Source organism: Ambystoma mexicanum, chromosome 6p (assembly GCF_040938575.1).
Source record: "Ambystoma mexicanum isolate Mex_15411 chromosome 6p, UKY_AmexF1_1, whole genome shotgun sequence".
In the NCBI taxonomy this organism is placed as follows: Eukaryota; Metazoa; Chordata; class Amphibia; order Caudata; family Ambystomatidae; genus Ambystoma; species Ambystoma mexicanum.
In genome coordinates this window covers 1,452,559,283-1,452,577,758 of record NC_090935.1, presented here as the reverse complement: position 1 = coordinate 1,452,577,758, position 18,476 = coordinate 1,452,559,283, and the positions used below count along the sequence as shown (strand labels likewise).

The window sequence follows — 18,476 nt, the reverse complement described above, 5'->3', positions numbered from 1 at the left end:
GGTTCCCCCAGCCAGACTCCCAAGGGAATGCCCTGTGGATGAACTGGTCAGGGATGTTTGCGTACGCTTTTCCACCAACTCCTCTCATCAGGAAGGTGGTGTACAAGATGAACAAGGAATCGATGACGCTCATCCTAGTTGCTCCCATGTGGGCGAGACAACCATGGTTTCCACACCTACGCAGGATGGCGGTGTGCGAACCCATCAGACTCCCAGCCTGGTACAACCTACTGTCCCAGCAACAGGGTCAAACAGTGCATCAGAAACCCAACTCTATGAACCTAGCAGCATGGCTCCTGAAGTCATAGAGTTTGGACATCTCAAATTACCACAGAGGTGTATGGACATTCTAAAGGAGTCCAGGAAACCAAATACAAGGCACTGTTACTTTGATAAGTGGAAAAGATTCGTTATCTGGTGCCAGAATAAACAAATCAACCCGGTTGATTGCACTCCTTCCAACGTTGTAACATACATGCTCCACCTGCTGGATGCAGGGTTGGTTTTTAACTCGCTGAAAGTACACCTGGCAGCCCTCTCGGCTTACACCACATCCCATAACAAGGTCTCGTGGTGGAAAGTACCAGTGGTTAAAGCCTTCATGGAAGGAGTAAAGAGACTTCACCCTCCTATTTCGAACCCACCGCCAGGATGGGACCTCAACGTGGTGCTAGCTAAGCTCATGGGACCCCCATTCGAACCCATGCATAAAAGTAGTCTCAAACACCTGACTTATAAAACGGCCTTCTTAGTAGCCATTACCTCCATAAGAAGGGTCAGTGAAATTCAGGCTCTGTCAGTGCAGGATCCTTTCTTTACTATCCACAAGGACAAACTGGTTTTACGCACACACCCTAGGTTCTCACCTAAATTCATATCCAAATTCCATGTAAACCAGTCCATCGAGCTTCCGGCTTTCTTCCAAAACCCGCAAAGCTCGGCTGAGGTGAAACTACACACCCTAGATGTGCGTAGGGCGGTCCTATACTATGTAAATAAAACCAGACCGCTAAGGAAAACAGATCAACTGTTTGTCTCCGTAGCTACAGGCAGAGAGGGGGATCGCGTCTCTAAGGGCGCTATCTCGAAGTGGATTATCAACTGTATACAGCTGTGTTACTCTCTTTCTAAAAAGACTCTGCCTTTTACGCCAAGGGCCCACTCTACTAGAGGCATTGGTGCCACTCTGGCTTTCATTGCAAATGTTCCCCTCGACACCATTTGCAAAGCGGCTACTTGGAGCTCTATTCACACTTTTACTCAGCATTACTGCATTGACACTCATTCCAAGACAGATACACAAGTGGGACAAGCGGTTCTAAGACACCTGTTTGCTCATGACCCTTCTCACATCCCACCTCCTTCTTCTGGTACTGCTCGCTAATCTATGCACAGCATGTGATCTAAGCAGATTCCACAAGCCTCCGAAGGGATACATTACTCACCGTAATCGTATTTCTGATGCTTGTATCTGCTTAGATTCACATGCGACCCACCCTTCCTCCCCTCCGAGAGAAGGCGCATGATTGCTTGTAGTCTTACCTTTCTGTCTATCTGCTTGGATTATCTGTACTCACGCTACTCCTCATGCTTCCTCATGTCAGAAAAAATACAATCTGAGGATCCTACACGCGTGAGGGATCTTGGGTACAGTGGACGTCACACTAGGGATAGTATTACTGGCACGCCTGTGTCGACGCCCCATTTTCGACTTTCGAAAAACAAACTGTAATACTCCGCAGCTTCCACTAGATGTCGGCCTATGCACAGCATGTGAATCTAAGCAGATCCCATCCTGCAAGCAAGACAAAGACAATTTCTTGCCTGGAGCAAAAGGCTTCCATTTGGGATAATTTGCATACACACAATGCCTTGCTAATGTGGCTCTGAACTTGAGGTGAACTGCCACCAATGGCTACTAGGTGGGGTAGTGGCATGTGTGATTTGGCTCAAATGAATTATCGTATATATATATATATATATATATAAAAGCGGCGAGTCGGCCGCGAAACGCATTAACGCCTCTATTAAGGAGGAATATTGCACTTGGGAGGACCCACCTTGGGGTCATTTTCTATTTTGGAGTTAATATCCATGGTTTTAAATACGTTTGAAATTTTCCCTGCTGAACAAATAAAGGAAGCTAAGTCGAATAAGAAAACGTTGGTGTGGACTCCAGATTTTCTTTGATCAAATTGGGCGAGCATGGTGACAGTGGAGAGTGCAGCTCGGACTTGCTACCTGTAGGTAGAATTACCAATATATATATGTGTATATATATATATATATATAGAGAGAGAGAGAGGGAGAGAGATAGAGAGAGAGAGAGAGAGAGAGAGAGAGAGAGAGAGAGAGAGAGAGAGAGTTTTAATACCCCTTCCAGGGAATACCCTGCCGTCTGATAAGCAAAACGGCTGAACAGATGTGTCAACACCACAGCCTTCCTCTTTTTGATGGAAACAATATGGTAATATGTATTGTTCGCACTCATCTCCAGCCCAAGATAAGAATAGTGTTCAACATATTTGATATCACCAAGATTAGTGGCAAGTCTCCCGCCACCAATAGTATTTTTGACTTGACAATGTTTACCACTAGATCGTTCTCCCTGGCATACTCTGCCAGCTCCTCCAATATGGCTCGACATCCGGAGAGGGTATGATTAAACATTACAAGATCATTGGCATATGACATACCAGCGATTTTAGTCCCTCCTATCCAAGTGGGCAGTTAGAGTTCTCCAGCATTCTTTTCAACAGGTCAGGCAGGTATAGGTTAAACAGCAGAGGAGCCAGGACGCACCCTTGCCTGACTCCCCCGCTGAGTACCACAGGCTCAGTCATTCTAACATTATAATCAAGGTGCACTCTAGCACGCGTGTGTCGTCATGCAGCTTCCTAACCAACATCAGCAGCCAATCCAAACAACCCAGTAATCTCAAGTTCTCCCAGAGATTATCTGTTTACCGAGTTGAAGGCAGATCGAAAATCGATGAATGACACATAAAGCACTGGGGCATCCTTCCAAGAAGCATCTCTTATCAATCGATCTAGCATGCAGATATTATGTACTGTGGATGAGCTTGGCCTAAAGCCCGTTTTTAGATCATGCAATCTCTTTTCGGAGATTAACCCATTGCTGGAGTTCCTTCAGTACCAAGCCTGAAAACAGCTTACCCGTGACGTCCAGCATGAACAACAGCTTGTAATTTTCTGGCTTGCTCCTGCCCCCTTCTTATAGACAGGAACAAGCACAGACTGCCTCCATGTGGACGGGACTGTTTGTTCGTGACACTACATCGAACAATGCTTTCAAATAAGGAGTCCCTCGTACAATGCTTTCAAATAAGGAGCCCATACCGCAGGGTCTCTTTTAAGGACCACATTTGCTAACCCATTAGGCCCTGGCACCCTAGATGATTTAAGAGCTTTGTTGGTGGCCAGCAAAGAGATAACTTGACATATCAATTGGCCATCGCCCACTTGGCACAAAATTGTCAGAAGTCAAGGTAGTTGGTTCAACTCCCTGACTTTTACCAATGTGTTTCAACCAGGCTGCCTCACCAATAGGATTCAGCATACACTGCTCTTTAGGGCCTTTGGCTGCAGATAATAGTTGCCAGACATGTCTTGGATTATGGCTATTAATAATATATATATAAACATATATGTGTGTGTGTTCGTACATATAAGCGTTTTAATTTGATGTTGATAAACAGAAGTGATGTCTTTGTTTGGTAGTTGTGATTTGTTATTACAAAATAGAAAAAGGGTCATTCCTCTGAGAAGAATGCATGGTAGTTCTCTTTAAAGTTTCTTGAGAGGCATTTACTTTGTTTAAAAAATTTGCCAAACATGTCATTCCCTCTTCCTTCATTTCTTGGTTGTTGGATTCAATCTTTTTCCATGCTGCTAATCATTTGCTAGACAACGTCCCTTATGTGGAGGGACTTCCCACCTTCTCATATGAATGTACTATTTTTTTTATATTGTTAACTGCCACTGACCTGTGAGTCATACACGTGAGGAGGTCTGAAACCTTTTTCTGAATTCCAGCAGGGCTACATTTTATGTCGAGAGTTTCATGTGATTCTAGAAGTGCAGGAGTCCTAATAGCAGGAGCTATTCCCATCATTATTGTACTCTATTTATTTTTATTTTATTTGATATTTGTAAGCACCTGTACACCAAATGGTGTTTCAAGGCACCACAAGACAAAAAAGTGGGCAACAAGGGAGAAAGATAACAATAACGGTCCTACTAGGCCTTGTGACATTTGGATCATGCAAGTGCAGTAACAAGAAGTGCGAGGGAGGTGGGGGGGGCGCCAGTCTGCAGGAATGAGATGTTCTAGGGTGGGAAGGGACATGCAGGGAAGAGAGGAGACCATGGGTGGGTGGAGGAGGGTGGGCGGGAGAGGGTAACTGGGACTGGGCTAGTGCTCAGGAGAGGACAGGAGGGCAAGTGCCAGGGAAATGCATGGGGTGCAGGGAGTGAGGGACCAAATGCTAAGTGCAAGGAGGTGGGGTGGACTGGGCAGGTGGGGGGCTGGTGCCCTGTATAGCTCAGAAGGAACCAGGCAGCCAGTCATTGCGGTAGACAGGGGAGTTAGCAGGTAAGGGGGAGAGGGAAGGAAGAAGAGAATAGGAGGATCTTGATGAGCTTCTGGAACTTAAGGAGATCCCGCTCAACCTGAGAGGGGCAGGGAGATCATTCCAGCGGGAGGCTCCTGCGGACGAGAGCGATCGACCCCCCACACTCTCTGCTTTGAGAAGCGTCTGATCTGCAGAGAGTTGGAGCTAAAAGACCTAAGGGTTCTAGCAGGGAGTTATTTAGGGAGAGTAATTTGGATGTAGCAGGGTCCCAGGCCGCAGAAAGCCTTGTGGATGATGCAGAGGGTCTTGAATTTGATCCTTGCAGCAACCAGGAGCCAGTGGAGAGATTTTGTGGCTGTAGAGATGCAGTCCCCCGGCTTAAATAAATAAATAAATAAGGCCAAGGATAAGTCTTGCAGTCCTATTCTGGATTAGTTGAAGGGGGAGAAGGGAGGATAAAGGAAGATTGAGGAAGAGGCTTTTGCTGTAGTCCAGCCTAGAGAGGACCAAAGCTCTGGAAATATTGAGTTTCTAGGGGAAGGTGAGGAAAGGGAGAATGCCTCTGAGGAGGTACAGCTGATAGTGGGCCTTCTTGGCAAGGTCAGCGATGTGAGGAAAGTGCTCTTGCTGCATTTATATCCCTTATTACAGTTGTAGCATGATGCTTTGTAATCTACCTGGTTTTTATGACCCACTAGTCACATTAATTGTAAGAAGAATTGTTCCATAAACAGGACTGCTTTCAATACAAATAATTCTGCTCTGTATCTTCATTTCAATAAACAAATCTCCCCTTTTCTGTTCTTAATTCAAATCATGTTGATCAGTAGAGAACACCACACGAATGCTGACACCCCTATTAGTAAACATTAGACTGAAGCTCACGGACATAAGCATGTAGCAAATGATTTGATAAATGTAGGTTTGTGAAGGATTGGTACATACTTGAAGACATACGCTGGAGTCAGTGTCTCTTTGGGTTGAAGTCCCTCTTAGAAAACTGAACTTGTTTTTTCTGACCTTGTATTGGTGAATAATATGGGGCAGGGAACGTTGAGGCTGCTGTAAGCCATTAAAACTGAATAACTCAAATTATAATTGATTTTGCTAATGCCATGGAAAGAAGTAAAGAATTGCCGAGTAAAAAGTGCCTTTTTTAGTCAATAAGGATATCATAAGCTCATGTCCGGAATGAAGGTTGTATTCTTACATGTCAGTAAGAGCTCTGTAGCACATATTGAAGATGCAAAGACAGATAATAATCTAAGAACCCAAGATAAAGAGAGCTTAATGAAAAGAGAAGGATTGTCAATGCTCTTCAGTTCTGAGGTAACTCTCTCATTGAGGAAGCACATAGAGGCACAGAGATTGGCTCCCTGGGCGTAAAAGTAAGGTTAAATAATTGTCATATATCACGGGTGTGACAAATAACTGTGAACATGAAAGACAGTCCAAGGGCCATTATTCAAATGGGTGGGCTGCGGTAGGTCAGAATCAGGGCTCAGCCAACAAGGCATAATTGTTATTGTTTTTGTGCAGCCCTGAGGAAGACCCTGAATAGGTCGAAGCACGTGTTGACTGGCTGTATAAAACGTGTTAATTTTAATGAAAACTGATTTATCAGGAGTAAAAACTTGTGATTATTAGGGTCTTGAAATCGGTAGGGTAGGGGTGCGCGAGGCCAGTTATCTTAGTAAATTGTTTGCATTCTTCTAAGGCTTTGGGTTGAGTCTTTGATTAACTTAGGCCCCTGTATGCCTGTCTGCATTATACATTGATAGTAGTGCAATATATAAAAATAGCTTACAAGGTAATTAGCAGTGTGTTGTAGATAGCTCAGCCTGGTCAACCCATTCTTTCAATTTTACAAATAGTCAAAACACCCTACTCTTCAGAGGTCCATCCCTACGCTACTTTAGCAAACAAAATGGTTCTTTTAGGTGATATTCTTGTAGTGGTTACTTGCAGTCTGGATCTTTTTTCTAGTCCTTTCTGCTTTCAACCTTCCAGATACTGTACTGAAGCCCTCTGGTCTCGCCAGTCCTGTGTCTCTCAAGAGCTCAGAGAGGTGCTACCAAATCCTCTGCAGAGCCGTGGGACTGTGGGATCCCACATCATCTACCATTGGCGAGGCACATCGGGGCATGGCCAAACCAACTTAGTATCTGGCGTCCCACTACTCCCACAATCAAGGATGGTGAGCTTGTCAAAATGTTTGAGGCCTCATTGTTGTGGTCTTCCCCCACTTTGTAATATATGCACTCGATAAGCATCCCACCTGCATGTCCACTTTTATGTCCCTCCACCCCTGCCCCCCTCGCCTCCGAGAGCAATTACATTCAAGCAGGGTGGTTGGGGTGAGGAGAATTAGTATTTTCCAGGTTACATGTTTTATAAAAGCATGCATTTACAATGTTTTCGCCCCCATGTTATTATATGATTTCCATATCATTGCAACAGTGCCAACTCCATCTGTACATTTGCGCATGAGTATAAAGGCATTTCGTTTGTAAGTACTCTCTTTTACAAGTATTTTTATTCCTGCTAGTCAGAACTTTACTCCTTCTATGTCTCCACCAACAAAACAAATCATGTATTTTGGATGGGTTCACTTACAATGTGACTTCATTTAAATGTCTCCACAGCCACATGCCGCTCCTTTGTGATGCTCTGGAGGGCCACCTCATCTGGCTTAGTGCTGTACAAAGTTGCCCTTTGCTACACATTTCTTGTGGCCTCCTTTTTCCGGACTCCCACCCCAAATCATTTTATTGGGATCTCCTACAGGCACCCCACAGGCGCACACCTCACCACAGCAAACCCAGATAGGAGACTAAGAGGGGACATAGGCTTCCAATTTCGTTCAATGACTGGCTCATTACCAAACTATGACTGGAAGGTGATGGGGACAGACATTGGGACAGTACAGGCAGGAGGGTCAGAAGCCTATCACCTACCCCTCAGTTATGCATTATGACTTTTCACCAAAGCTGTGCTTTACACCGCCCACTTAACATATCAGTTGCAGTTTATTCCTCAGGCTGCACCACCCAGGATTTAGAAGAAGAAAAAAAATCTGCTTGGAGCTGAATTGAAAGATGGCCCTGCAGTTGAAGATATTGAGGAATATGTATTTGCATCCCACTTTCTCTCCTTTATGTAGTAGGACAAAACAGGGCTGTCTGTGGTGCATGTCTTAAATAGAAAGGATGTAAAAAATAATCTCAAGGATGCTTTCTGAACATTGAGCCACATTACAAGTTTGGAGGTATTTTAGCTGTAAATCTGCCCAAATACCACCAAACGGATTTACTGTTACTGCCACTTGGTCCGGTGGAATTACTGCAGGATTTCAAGTGGTGGTAGGCGCTGGTATTCCCCCATTTATTGGAGTCCATAGAACTCCATGGGGATTTTGGCGGAATCATTTTGGTGTTTGGGCGGTAAGGTGGTGATCCACCACCTTTGCCACCAAAGTTATAGTACAGCAGTGCGATAATGCACTGGTAACACAGTTACCACTGCATTACCATCATTTTTACCCACACTGCCGTACTTGTTATGAGGCCCATTGTGTTTAGTTAGCCATAGGTTACTTTATTATGTTATGTGATGTTATTTTGCATTTATATAGCGTCTTATGTACTATTGGTATGGTCTCAAGGCGCTGGTAGGTTGAACGCCCTTGGAAACCGAAGTTCTGGTCAGTAGAGAGAGACAGAGAGAGTCATAAGGTGCATGTGAGCACCGGCTATGTGGCCTTTAATACAATATGGAAAAGGACCATATAAAATTGGTCAATATATCCACCTCATTCTTTTCCAATTCTGGCTTCACATACTCAAGCATGGATAGGCTGTATGGCACAGGGAGCCCCAAACACAATTGTGCTTAATGTGTAAATATGATAAAAACCTGAAGGTTGACGAGTACAAACATGAGTTTTCATGATCACATAAGGATCCATGTAGGTAGATCCAACTAATGACTTCATAGGGTTGTATAAAGAAATCAGTGTCTTTTATAGGGAGGTAAGAAGTGCTCAGCATACCTTATTCACCAAACACTGGATAGCACTGACGTAAATCTTAATCACCATTATATAAAGTATTGGACGTGATCCCAGCAGGGAACTACAAGTGCATACCTATATGCTAAAACACTAACGAAGCAGTGGTGTGCCCATGGGCATCTTGTTTATTGGCACATTAATAACCATTCAGTGCACCTATACGTGTCATGTACATAACCAGATGCAATTGTAATCTAACTGCTACACTAAACACAACCCTTTGTTTTATAAGTCGTTTATCTATACTGCATTCCTGATGCCTTGTTCAGCTGAAATGTGAATTCAAATATGAGAAAAAACCTGCAAAGGCAGAATCTTTCATGCCAAGATTGCAAGCACATGCACACATGTTGCAGGCAGTTCTCCCAAGCAGGTGCATTGACTCACTAGTGCTTCTTACCAAAACTGTTATCCTTTTCCACACATCTATTCTGAGATATACCGTAAGTTAGATGAACATATTGTCTCTCTAAACCTTTCTAAGAAAACAATTTAATGACCAATTCTCCTTTAAACCCAACAGGGGCTGAAATCAGAAAGCGGCAAAGGAAAGCTGGAGCATCTCTTCAATATGCAAATAAAAACCCACCCTATGGAGCATCAACCAGAAACGCCAACATCAAGATGCTACAGAACTGTCAGAAGGGAAGCAGGTCTAAAAGCCACCTATGGTCAGAAGGCTACAAGGAGCCGAAACGAGAAACAAATATCCAATATGAAAGTGACTTCAGCAAATTAGAACATTTCAGATTACAGCAGCGAAAGCTCAAAACAGGCATACCACAGAAACCTAATCAAAGCAACAATAATCTGAAGAATTCACATTTTCTTAGCTTCCGTCCAAAAGCACAGGCCGGTCAGACCCAATATACATGTACTCAGTGCAATAGAATGTTCAGGTTGAAGAGAGAGTTTATTGCACACATGGAAACACATTCCAGAGAAAGGTCATATGCATGTCCTGACTGTGACAAAACCTTCTTTCGTAAAACCAATCTGATGACCCATTCCAGAACACATACAGGTGAAAAGCCATATGCATGTCACTTCTGTAACAAAAGATTCAGTCGGAAAGATAATCTGAATGGACATATAAGAATACATACTGGAGAGAGGCCGTATAAATGTGCTGAATGTGGGAGAAGCTTTACATGGAAAGGAGATCTTAATCAACATAGAAGGAAACATACTTGATAAAAGGCCCGGTCAAGAAAAACTATGTTGAAGCAGAAAAATAATACAAAGGTTAGGACAGGATTAAACGGCACTGATAAATGGCAATTAGAAAATGATGTACTGGGAAGTCTGAGATGTAGGGAATATAGCAGTAGAATGTTTCAGAGGACCCACCACACTGAGGAAAAGAAACAGCAAAATAAACCTGCAGAACAACATGATCCCTTTATCAATAGTTTGCATCGGTACCAGTACAGGCAGAAGGGCCATTTTGTTTACATCACCCCGCAAGAAACGGAGCCCTAATCTGAAATAGTCTAATTTCATCAATGAGCATTGACATTAAAATAACCAAACTATGTGCTATCAGAGGCTGCTCTTTTTGAGAAACCACTATGTAACACACCACTGTTTAGGATCTGCATAGAAAAACATGAAAGGATAGCTCACAAATCTAGTGCTCAAGTTGTTTTGAGGAGCCTTCCAAGCGCTGGATCATGTTTTTATCTTTTACCATTTATTCAGTGGATATGATAAAACTGGAACAAATCATTGATTTGTGGGCTACGATACTTCAACAACATGTCCAGCCATGCATACACCTTGTTGAAGTGTTGAGTCTTGCGTGCCATTTACATGGCCAATGTAAGCATTTTTATCTCTCTGTATGCCGAACATAGATTCTAGCTCTCTGATCACTTACTACAGAAATATCCAAAATGTAATGGTCTCCGTTTTATTTGATGGCCAGATGTTCACTTAAGTCCAGACTCAAAAAAAGACAATAGTCTCACATCTCCATGCTGTGATCCTTAACCTCAAGTAGAGATTGCCAAGTGCACCACACCTACTTTTGGAAACTGCTACAAGTTCCATGCAAACATTTGCATGGCATATCCACATGTATCCATGAAACAACGTCTGGCAAACCAATCTTCTATAAAAAAAAAAAAAATGAAAGGTACTACTTCCTCTTTATGCCGACCATTAGATCAGCTTCACGTAGAGTGGGGCGCATGCTAGCTACTTCTAGTGGCCATGGCAATCTACTGTGAAATTAACCAATCCACTAAAGACACATCCTATAATGATGAAGTTAAGGGGCGAGGATGCAAACCACTAATATGTCCCAGAGAAATTCCATGTAATTGGAGTGCCCTTTGAAATGGTAAAGGAATTGGTGGCTACTCTAACAGAAACTCAGATGGCATGCATATATTGAAAATGGCACCAAAGAACTGCAGATAGAGCACAACCTTCTCATTATAACGTGACACTAGTATGTGGGGCTTTCTGGACAGAATATTTGAAATCCACATTGGTCCAACCAATTGGATGGAAATTTAGGTCCAGTCAGTTCACACAAGAAAGCTGAAGACCCTTGATCACATTTTTAAACAAGCGCTACCTCTGACACAAGGGACTGCTTATACACTACGAAAAGCTGGATTGTGCTGTATTAAGATTAAAAAGACCTAATTGTTTCATACATGGAAAATATCACATCTGCCTAATAAAGAACTCATTTATACATGCTGGGCAGCAGGCAAGAGAGACAAACATGAAAGACCTGATAATACAGTTTATCTGAGATAAGATAATGGGACTATTGCCCTTTTCAATGTACCTCTGAATCCAAATAATCTAATGCCAGAAAATGCAGGCTGTCGGGCCATAAAAAAGAAATACAGAGGCAATGAGTGGACACCTAAGACAGAGCATATAGAAAAGCCCAGTCCCATACTATAGATAGACCTATTTGTGGTCCATGCAAATTCCTAAACATTTCTGCCTACGTTTGCAAAAGCGTAGACATTTCAGGTTGTATGCCTATGTTAAATATATCCTCCTCTCTTGTAATCCCAGCTTCAAGAAATGGAAAAATGCCACTCCATACAAGTTTGATGGCTCCACAGGAGATGGAATCCCTGTCTTCATCTGTGAATGTCCTATTCATGACAATGGATATCGTTCCATGGTAACAAGCTAAGAGACATCGACACCAGTCATCGCTCTGACATTCACATCCTTTTCACTGACCACGATGCAAAAGTGACATCTGCTGTGGAGGATTCACGAGGGAGAGCTGGAAAAGCAGGAGCGAAAAATGACCCAAGCGTCAGCTAGTGAGTAGCCAAGGATAGGATGTTGGAAAGCCTTATGAAATTGGTCTGTTGAGCTCATTGTCACACTGATGCAGTGGTTACCCCCCCTCTCCATTAATGTATGTCTCGCTCCCTCTTTCAATCTCTCTCGCCCTCTCACTCTCATGGCTCACAGCTCGCGTTACACCACTTGGCAGCCAAGGGCTGTTATTCTCTTTTTTCTTGTAATCTTCTGTGGGCTTTTGTTACATATCGATTTTCCATTCCCTTATGATGTATTGCACAGAGCTCACATAATAATGTTCCCAAGCAGTGGTTTAATAAAAACTTGAAACATGATTGAAGCACTTGTGGAGTACCTCCACATTGGCAAGCATTTCAACAAACAAGAAAGTACTAAAATAAAGTGATGCACAAAAGAAGGTGGTTGTGGTTTTTATTTCTACAGATGAATCCAGTCTTTGTGTATTGAAAAAAACGCTCAACCGAGTAAAGTGAAGTAAATAGTATTTATAGGTTTACCCAATTTATGTGGAAAAAGTCAGAAAACCTCCTTCAACTAAGAGTTGCACTTTGTTGGGTAAAGGTTGTATTCTCTCCTCCTCTTTGGTGTGCACGCGATGACATCCTCCCCTTTACACTAAACGTCATTGTGCACATACCAATGTTCTATATTTGACAGTTGGAACCGTTCCAATAACCATCAGTTGTAACTTGCCTCTCGGCACACCCCGTATTTGGGTCTTCTTTCCCTTGAATAAAACTTCAATGTCCACGCCTTTGCATTTTATATATTCCTTGGATGCTACTCTGATACAGCATTATATTGGCGACGAGGATGATGGGACGAAGAGTGACGACGGTGAAGGAAGTGAAATATCCATGTTTCACAGGAGTAGGCAGTTGAAGACCCCAACACTGGTGAGGGGATCTAGAGGTGACGGGTGACGGAAATCATCGGTGCCACAGTGAGCTGTTATACGGGTCCCACTATTATGGGCTACACCTTTTGGTGAGGTTTAAGGAGATGTCAGACAATTACCTTTGATTGTCTAGTCTAAAAAACAAATGTTTTCAAAATAATTGGACTGGGCGCAGGCTAGCTTTCCCAGTGAGAGCAAGTTCCCTTTCGGGGCTCATATCGGGACACGCTGTCATGCACATCAGGGCCTGTCACACTTACAGACTGGCACTCCCAGTGGTGGGCAAGTTCCCTTTCATCGGGGCTCGGAACACGCAGTGATGCGTATTAGGGCCTGTCACGTGCCACAGTGCAGCGATCCGCAGTGTATACTGTAGGAGGGATTCGGGGCTTGGGAGTCCCAAAAAGGTTGCATCCACTTTCTTTACAATCATACTGTCCTTGGGCATATTTCCAGCACCTCGCAGGTCACCTTTACACTTTTGGCACCTCATTATTGGAGCCCACGTGTGAGCTAGGGATCATATCCCACTGGGACAGTCTGGAAACAGTTGGAATTCACATAGGGCAGAGCAGACAGCGAGGTGTACGGCATCATCTCATGGATTAGCCCTCCCACGGATATGGTAATCAGGATATTTACAGGAAACAAAAGGATTTCATGGGTGATTGACAGTGGCACCGTTGAGACAATCTCCTGACTCAAAGGAGGACTGCATCATCTTCTGGCCAGGAACTGTACTGCATCATTTTGCTGGCTGAATCCCATTCTACATTTTATATTCTAAACCTTGGAAGGTGTTTCATACCTCTCGTTTTTGGGTACAGTGTGATGGGGACGTATTATACCGTCTCTGTCATATATTTTCATACACAAATTAGTGGAAGAATGCAGAGCTTAGAGCCTCCCCCAAAATGTTTGGCAACTCTGGGGGATCCTCCTATTCCTTGGGAGGATTGGAAAGATTTGTTCCCATTTTACTTAGTTGCGTCTGAATTTGTTAGATTTTCAGTTGAGAGGAAATTCATGTGCTGTGTGGGCGCCGAAGCTGTGAGAGTGAAAAAAAATGACCAGATGTGGAAGTGAGTGATGGGCAGGGGGGTTGGGGGGTGCAGATGGTCCAGGCATATACGGAAAAGCCATGAGAAAACTGGAACTGCAATATGGTAAACAATTTAATGTGGTGTTTGAGAGATCCACATTTTTCTCGAGGAAAAAGTGTTGGGGAATCAGTAGATGGTTTTGTTGCTGATTTAAGGGGGTTACTAATGTCATGTGAATTTACTGGAACAGAGGGCCAACTTATGATGTACACATCAAATTCTGAAATATAAGAGATGCTCTGGCAAGCAAAGAATCCGCCTTTGCGGGAGGCGTTGGCCACTGCAAAGGGTATTGAACTCAACAGTAAGTGTCTTAAGAAAGTGAATGGGAAAAAAAAATTTCAGTTGGTGAAAGGTGAGGATGTAGATGGACAAAGTACGGAGGAAACATTGAAGGGTTGCGCTTTAAAAAAGTCTTAATAGGTATGGCAGGAAAAATAACAATATTCAACAAGGTTGGAGAAAGGGACATTGTCCCCGTTATGGGTTTGTGAAACACGGTTTGAATCCTAGGGAATGCCCAGCAATGAGGGGCAAGTGCAGGAAGTGTGGGGTTGTTGGAAATTTGGCCAGGTTTTGCAAAAATAACACGCATACCACAGTGGGACAAACTGGTGGGAATTTGGTGATGGAAAATAAATCTGAGGGCTAAGAAAGTGGTTCACATAGTAGGGGAGGTAGGAGATGATGATCATGGAGAATATATTCCACCCGAGATTGACATAGTATTAGCAGGTAACATCACAAGAGTATGATCAGATTCAGGGTCACCATATACAATCATATCAGAAGACAAATACAGAGAGATATGGGGCAAAAAGAAACATACATTACACAACACAGATATCAGACCCAGAGCCTTTTGGGGGAGGAAAAATAGATCTTAAAGGTTTTGTTCAGTGTTATATTGCAAATGGAGACAGACACATACATGCAAATGTTTATGTAGCTACCAAAGGTTACTGTCTATTGGGTTGGAAGCATCAAGGGAAATTGGGATTAGAATTACATCCAGGAAAAGATCAGCAAGTACAGACAATTACAAGACAAATGTCAGAAACATTTAGTGATGACATGACTAGGACATTTTGAAAGGTTTTTCGCAGTGGTATTGGAAGACTAAGAGGTTGTGTACAAGATCCGGTTGGCAGAAAATGCAAAATCCAGGTTACACAAGGTGAGGTATCTTGCCCTTAGTGTGAGGAGCAAAGTTAGTCTGGAACTGAGAAATCTTTTTGAGCAAGGGGTCATTGAACCTCTAGAGAGTAGCGAAGGCAGGATTAGGCTGTGGTGGATTTACGTGATTTAAACAAGAATATCCTTGTCAACAAGCATCCGTTACCTAGAGTGAGCAAAAATGTTTCCACCATGGGGGAGGTGGAATGGTATTCTTCATTGGATTTATGATTTGCATGATTCATCCAACGCCTTCACTCCATTCATTACACCCATGGGTTCATTTCAATTTAAAAGATTACCATTTGGGTAAGCATCTGCAGCATCAGTATTTCAAAAAGTCATGAATGACATATTTGAAGGATTGGAGGGTGGCAAATGTTTACAGGACATCTTGGTGGGGGCGAAGAGTGAACTGTAACACTCACCTGATATCCACGGGGCGCCACAAAGTCTGGTTGGACCACTTCCAACCTCAAACCCTCTCCCTTGGACTCTTGTTCGGCCGAGGACCGAGTCTGAAAACACAGGAATTTGGGTTTATCTTATTGTCTCTTCCTGCCTGGAGCCAACCTCCCTTGTGGACCCAACTTCCCCCCTAGTGCTCTCCTCACCTTGCTTTATTGTATGGTGCGCACTCCGTCCTGCTTCTCTTTGCAGGGGTGCATTGTTGGATGGGCGCGTCGGAACCAAGTTACCTCACTGGTGCGGGCCCTCTGAGTCCAGACCTGCTGAGACTTCAGTTTGTCCAGGTAAGATTGCTGGTTTGGCAGTTTTGTCCTTTACTTTGCAATTTCCCCTATTAATGTCTCTCCTTCCTTAGGTGCAACAAGAGTTCTAGTGGTGCCGTGCTGCTTGGGGCTGCGCACAAGATGGTGAGTGAAACAGTGATGCGCAGCGCTATGTGCCTTTTCTTAGGTTGACCTGTTTGTTCTCTCTTCCTTGCAGGCCGCTGCGATGTCCCTGCAAGGATGCTGCTGAGAAGATGGAGCGCAGTGAGTAAAGCGTAGCCTGCGCCGCCTTCTTGATCTTTTGTGTGATAATCAGTGTTTATTCTCTCTTGCAGGTCGTTCTTATGTTCCGAAGTGGACGTGGGCCAAGGGCGATTTAAACCCAGGTAAGCGTGCACTATTTTGGCTATTTCCAGTATTGAAGAATAAATGCTTACTAATGCTGTTTTTTCGTTCTCCGAGATGTAATATTCCCAGGACCCAGGAGCAGAGGACAGGAGCAGGATTCACTCACAGGTAAGTGTAGACTAACAGTGTTCTTGTTCTTGCAGGTAACCGGCTCTGGAATGCTGGTGAAGATCCGAGCTGAACGTGGTGAGCGTCACGCTGCAAAGTGCAGAGTAACGCGAAGCGTGTTTCTCAGGCTGGGCGTGGCTTATATAGCCCCCAGGTATCCCAGGTACCCCTAGGTCTGACCACACCTAAAGGACTAGACCGCGTAACTCGGTTCGAGGACTGAGCTATGCAGGGGCATCCATGTTTTGCCAAAGGCTATTGCCAAGCCCAGTTCTCAAGTTCTTTTGCTTCACACATGAGCCTGGCGCCAAAGGCACCAGGACTGGCTCCAAGAGAGCCTTGGGCGCGATGGTGAGGCCTTTAAGGCCATGATGGAAGTTCGTGGCGCAGCCCAAATGGCTTGCCTATTAGGATCAGGGGCAGGGCTCATGACAGCACTCCCCCCCAAGGCCCCTCTCAGAGTGGTTCTTCCGTCTGGTCCTGGCTTGGTGGGATGATCGTGATGGAACCGCTGTATCAAACGTGATGCATAGATATATTTGCAAGGTTCCCATGTCCTGTCTTGCGGGCCATACCCCTTCCAGTCCACTAGATAATATAGTTTAGATCTGACATATTTTGAGTCCAGGATGTTCTTTACCTCAAATTCCGGTTCTCCATTGACCATGACTGGTTTGGGTGGTATTGTAACTCGAGTTCCAAGTTGGACAGGTTTCAAAAGAGACACATGGAACACTGGGTGAATGTGCATGTTGGAAGGTAAGGCCAGTTTAACTGCTACTGGGTTTATAATAGATTCGATGGTGAAAGGACCTAAATATCGTGGGCGGAATATCCAGGTTCCTTTTATAGGCACATGCTTTGAAGCCAACCAGACTTCATCTCCAACCTGGTAGTTGGGAGCCCTTTCACAACCTGGTCAGCGTATTTCTTTTGGCGATCTTTAGCCTGGTGTATGTCATGCATAGACCGCTGCGAGATGGGTCCCGTGTTCTTAGTTCAGTGCAAACAACAAGGAGACACAACCGACTAAACCTTGGACTACGGGGTTTATTAACAGGGAGCGCGCTCGCCGCAGTGAATGGAGGTTACCATGGAAGCTACGTGACTCGTTGCTAAGGGGAAGCTACGTGCGTGTGGGATCACAGCGTTAGTCATGTGATCTTGGCTATTTAGCCACGCCTCCACCTGGTTTTAGTGCTTCTGATCAAGCTTTTTTGGCGTTCGGTTTTTGGCCTTTTTTCTTGTTCTGACTACGTTACCTCTTGACCCGGCTTTGGACTTGACTTGCTTTTGAATTTCCCTTGTCTGCTTAGTTGCCTTCTGTCTTCCTGGTTACGAACTCTTGCTCTTGTTCCTTGGTTACATCTGGTATCTTCTCCTATTGTTCCCGTACTGTCCGCTTGGTTTTCGACCCTGATTGAACTTGGATACTCTTTTGGTTTACGATTCTATCTGTTTAATAACTTGTTCGAGACAGTGTTCACATCTCCGCGTGACAACTTCTGCACCGTGGGACAGCCTCCGCTGCTCCGTGGGGCAGCCTCCGCTGCACCGTGGGTCAGCAACCGCTGCACCGTGGGACAGCCTCCACTGCACCGTGGGACAGCCTCCACTGCACCGAGGGAGACCTTCCATTATAACGCCGGAATCTACACCAATCTGCGTTATCACAGCCCACCAAGAACAGCACCTGTCTCTAAACAGTAGAACAGTTTTGAATCCAATCCTCCAGCTGAATAAGGGCGTTCCACATTTTCGTGTCTAACCTAAGTAATATTTTGGGTAAGCAAGATTTTTTCTTCTCTTGTTATATTTCGTCTTTCTCTATCTGATTCAGGGAAATAGGATTATAGTGTTCAACTTTCTTTCAGAACATCCTTTGGATATTGCCCTAGAACCAGTTGTGTTAGTCATTCCAAGTCTGTTGTTATTATTCAGGTTAGTGTGATTAACGTTTGAGGAACTGTTTTCTGAAATCTTAATCAGAGCTGTTCTAATCACATATCTCTGTTGTTTATTTTCTACAGCCACGAGGTCTTGGTGGGAATCCAATCTTATAATTAATAGATTTCTTTGT

The 18,476-nt window shown here is 44.0% G+C and overlaps 1 protein-coding gene across 2 annotated transcripts in view; it reads left to right on the top strand.

Moving 5' to 3' along the window:
- LOC138510513 (zinc finger protein 567-like) overlaps positions 1 to 12,369 on the top strand; it is a 252,011-nt gene extending 239,642 nt beyond the window's left edge. The window contains exon 8 of one of the 2 annotated variants that reach the window (XM_069626217.1): positions 9,190 to 12,369. In XM_069626217.1, the coding sequence (XP_069482318.1) occupies positions 9,190 to 9,860 (671 nt within the window). In that variant the 3' untranslated portion in view covers positions 9,861 to 12,369. The remainder of the gene's footprint in view (positions 1 to 9,189) is intronic. The other variant, XM_069626216.1, reaches the window with a different exon arrangement.
- Positions 12,370 to 18,476: the final 6,107 nt, after the last annotated feature.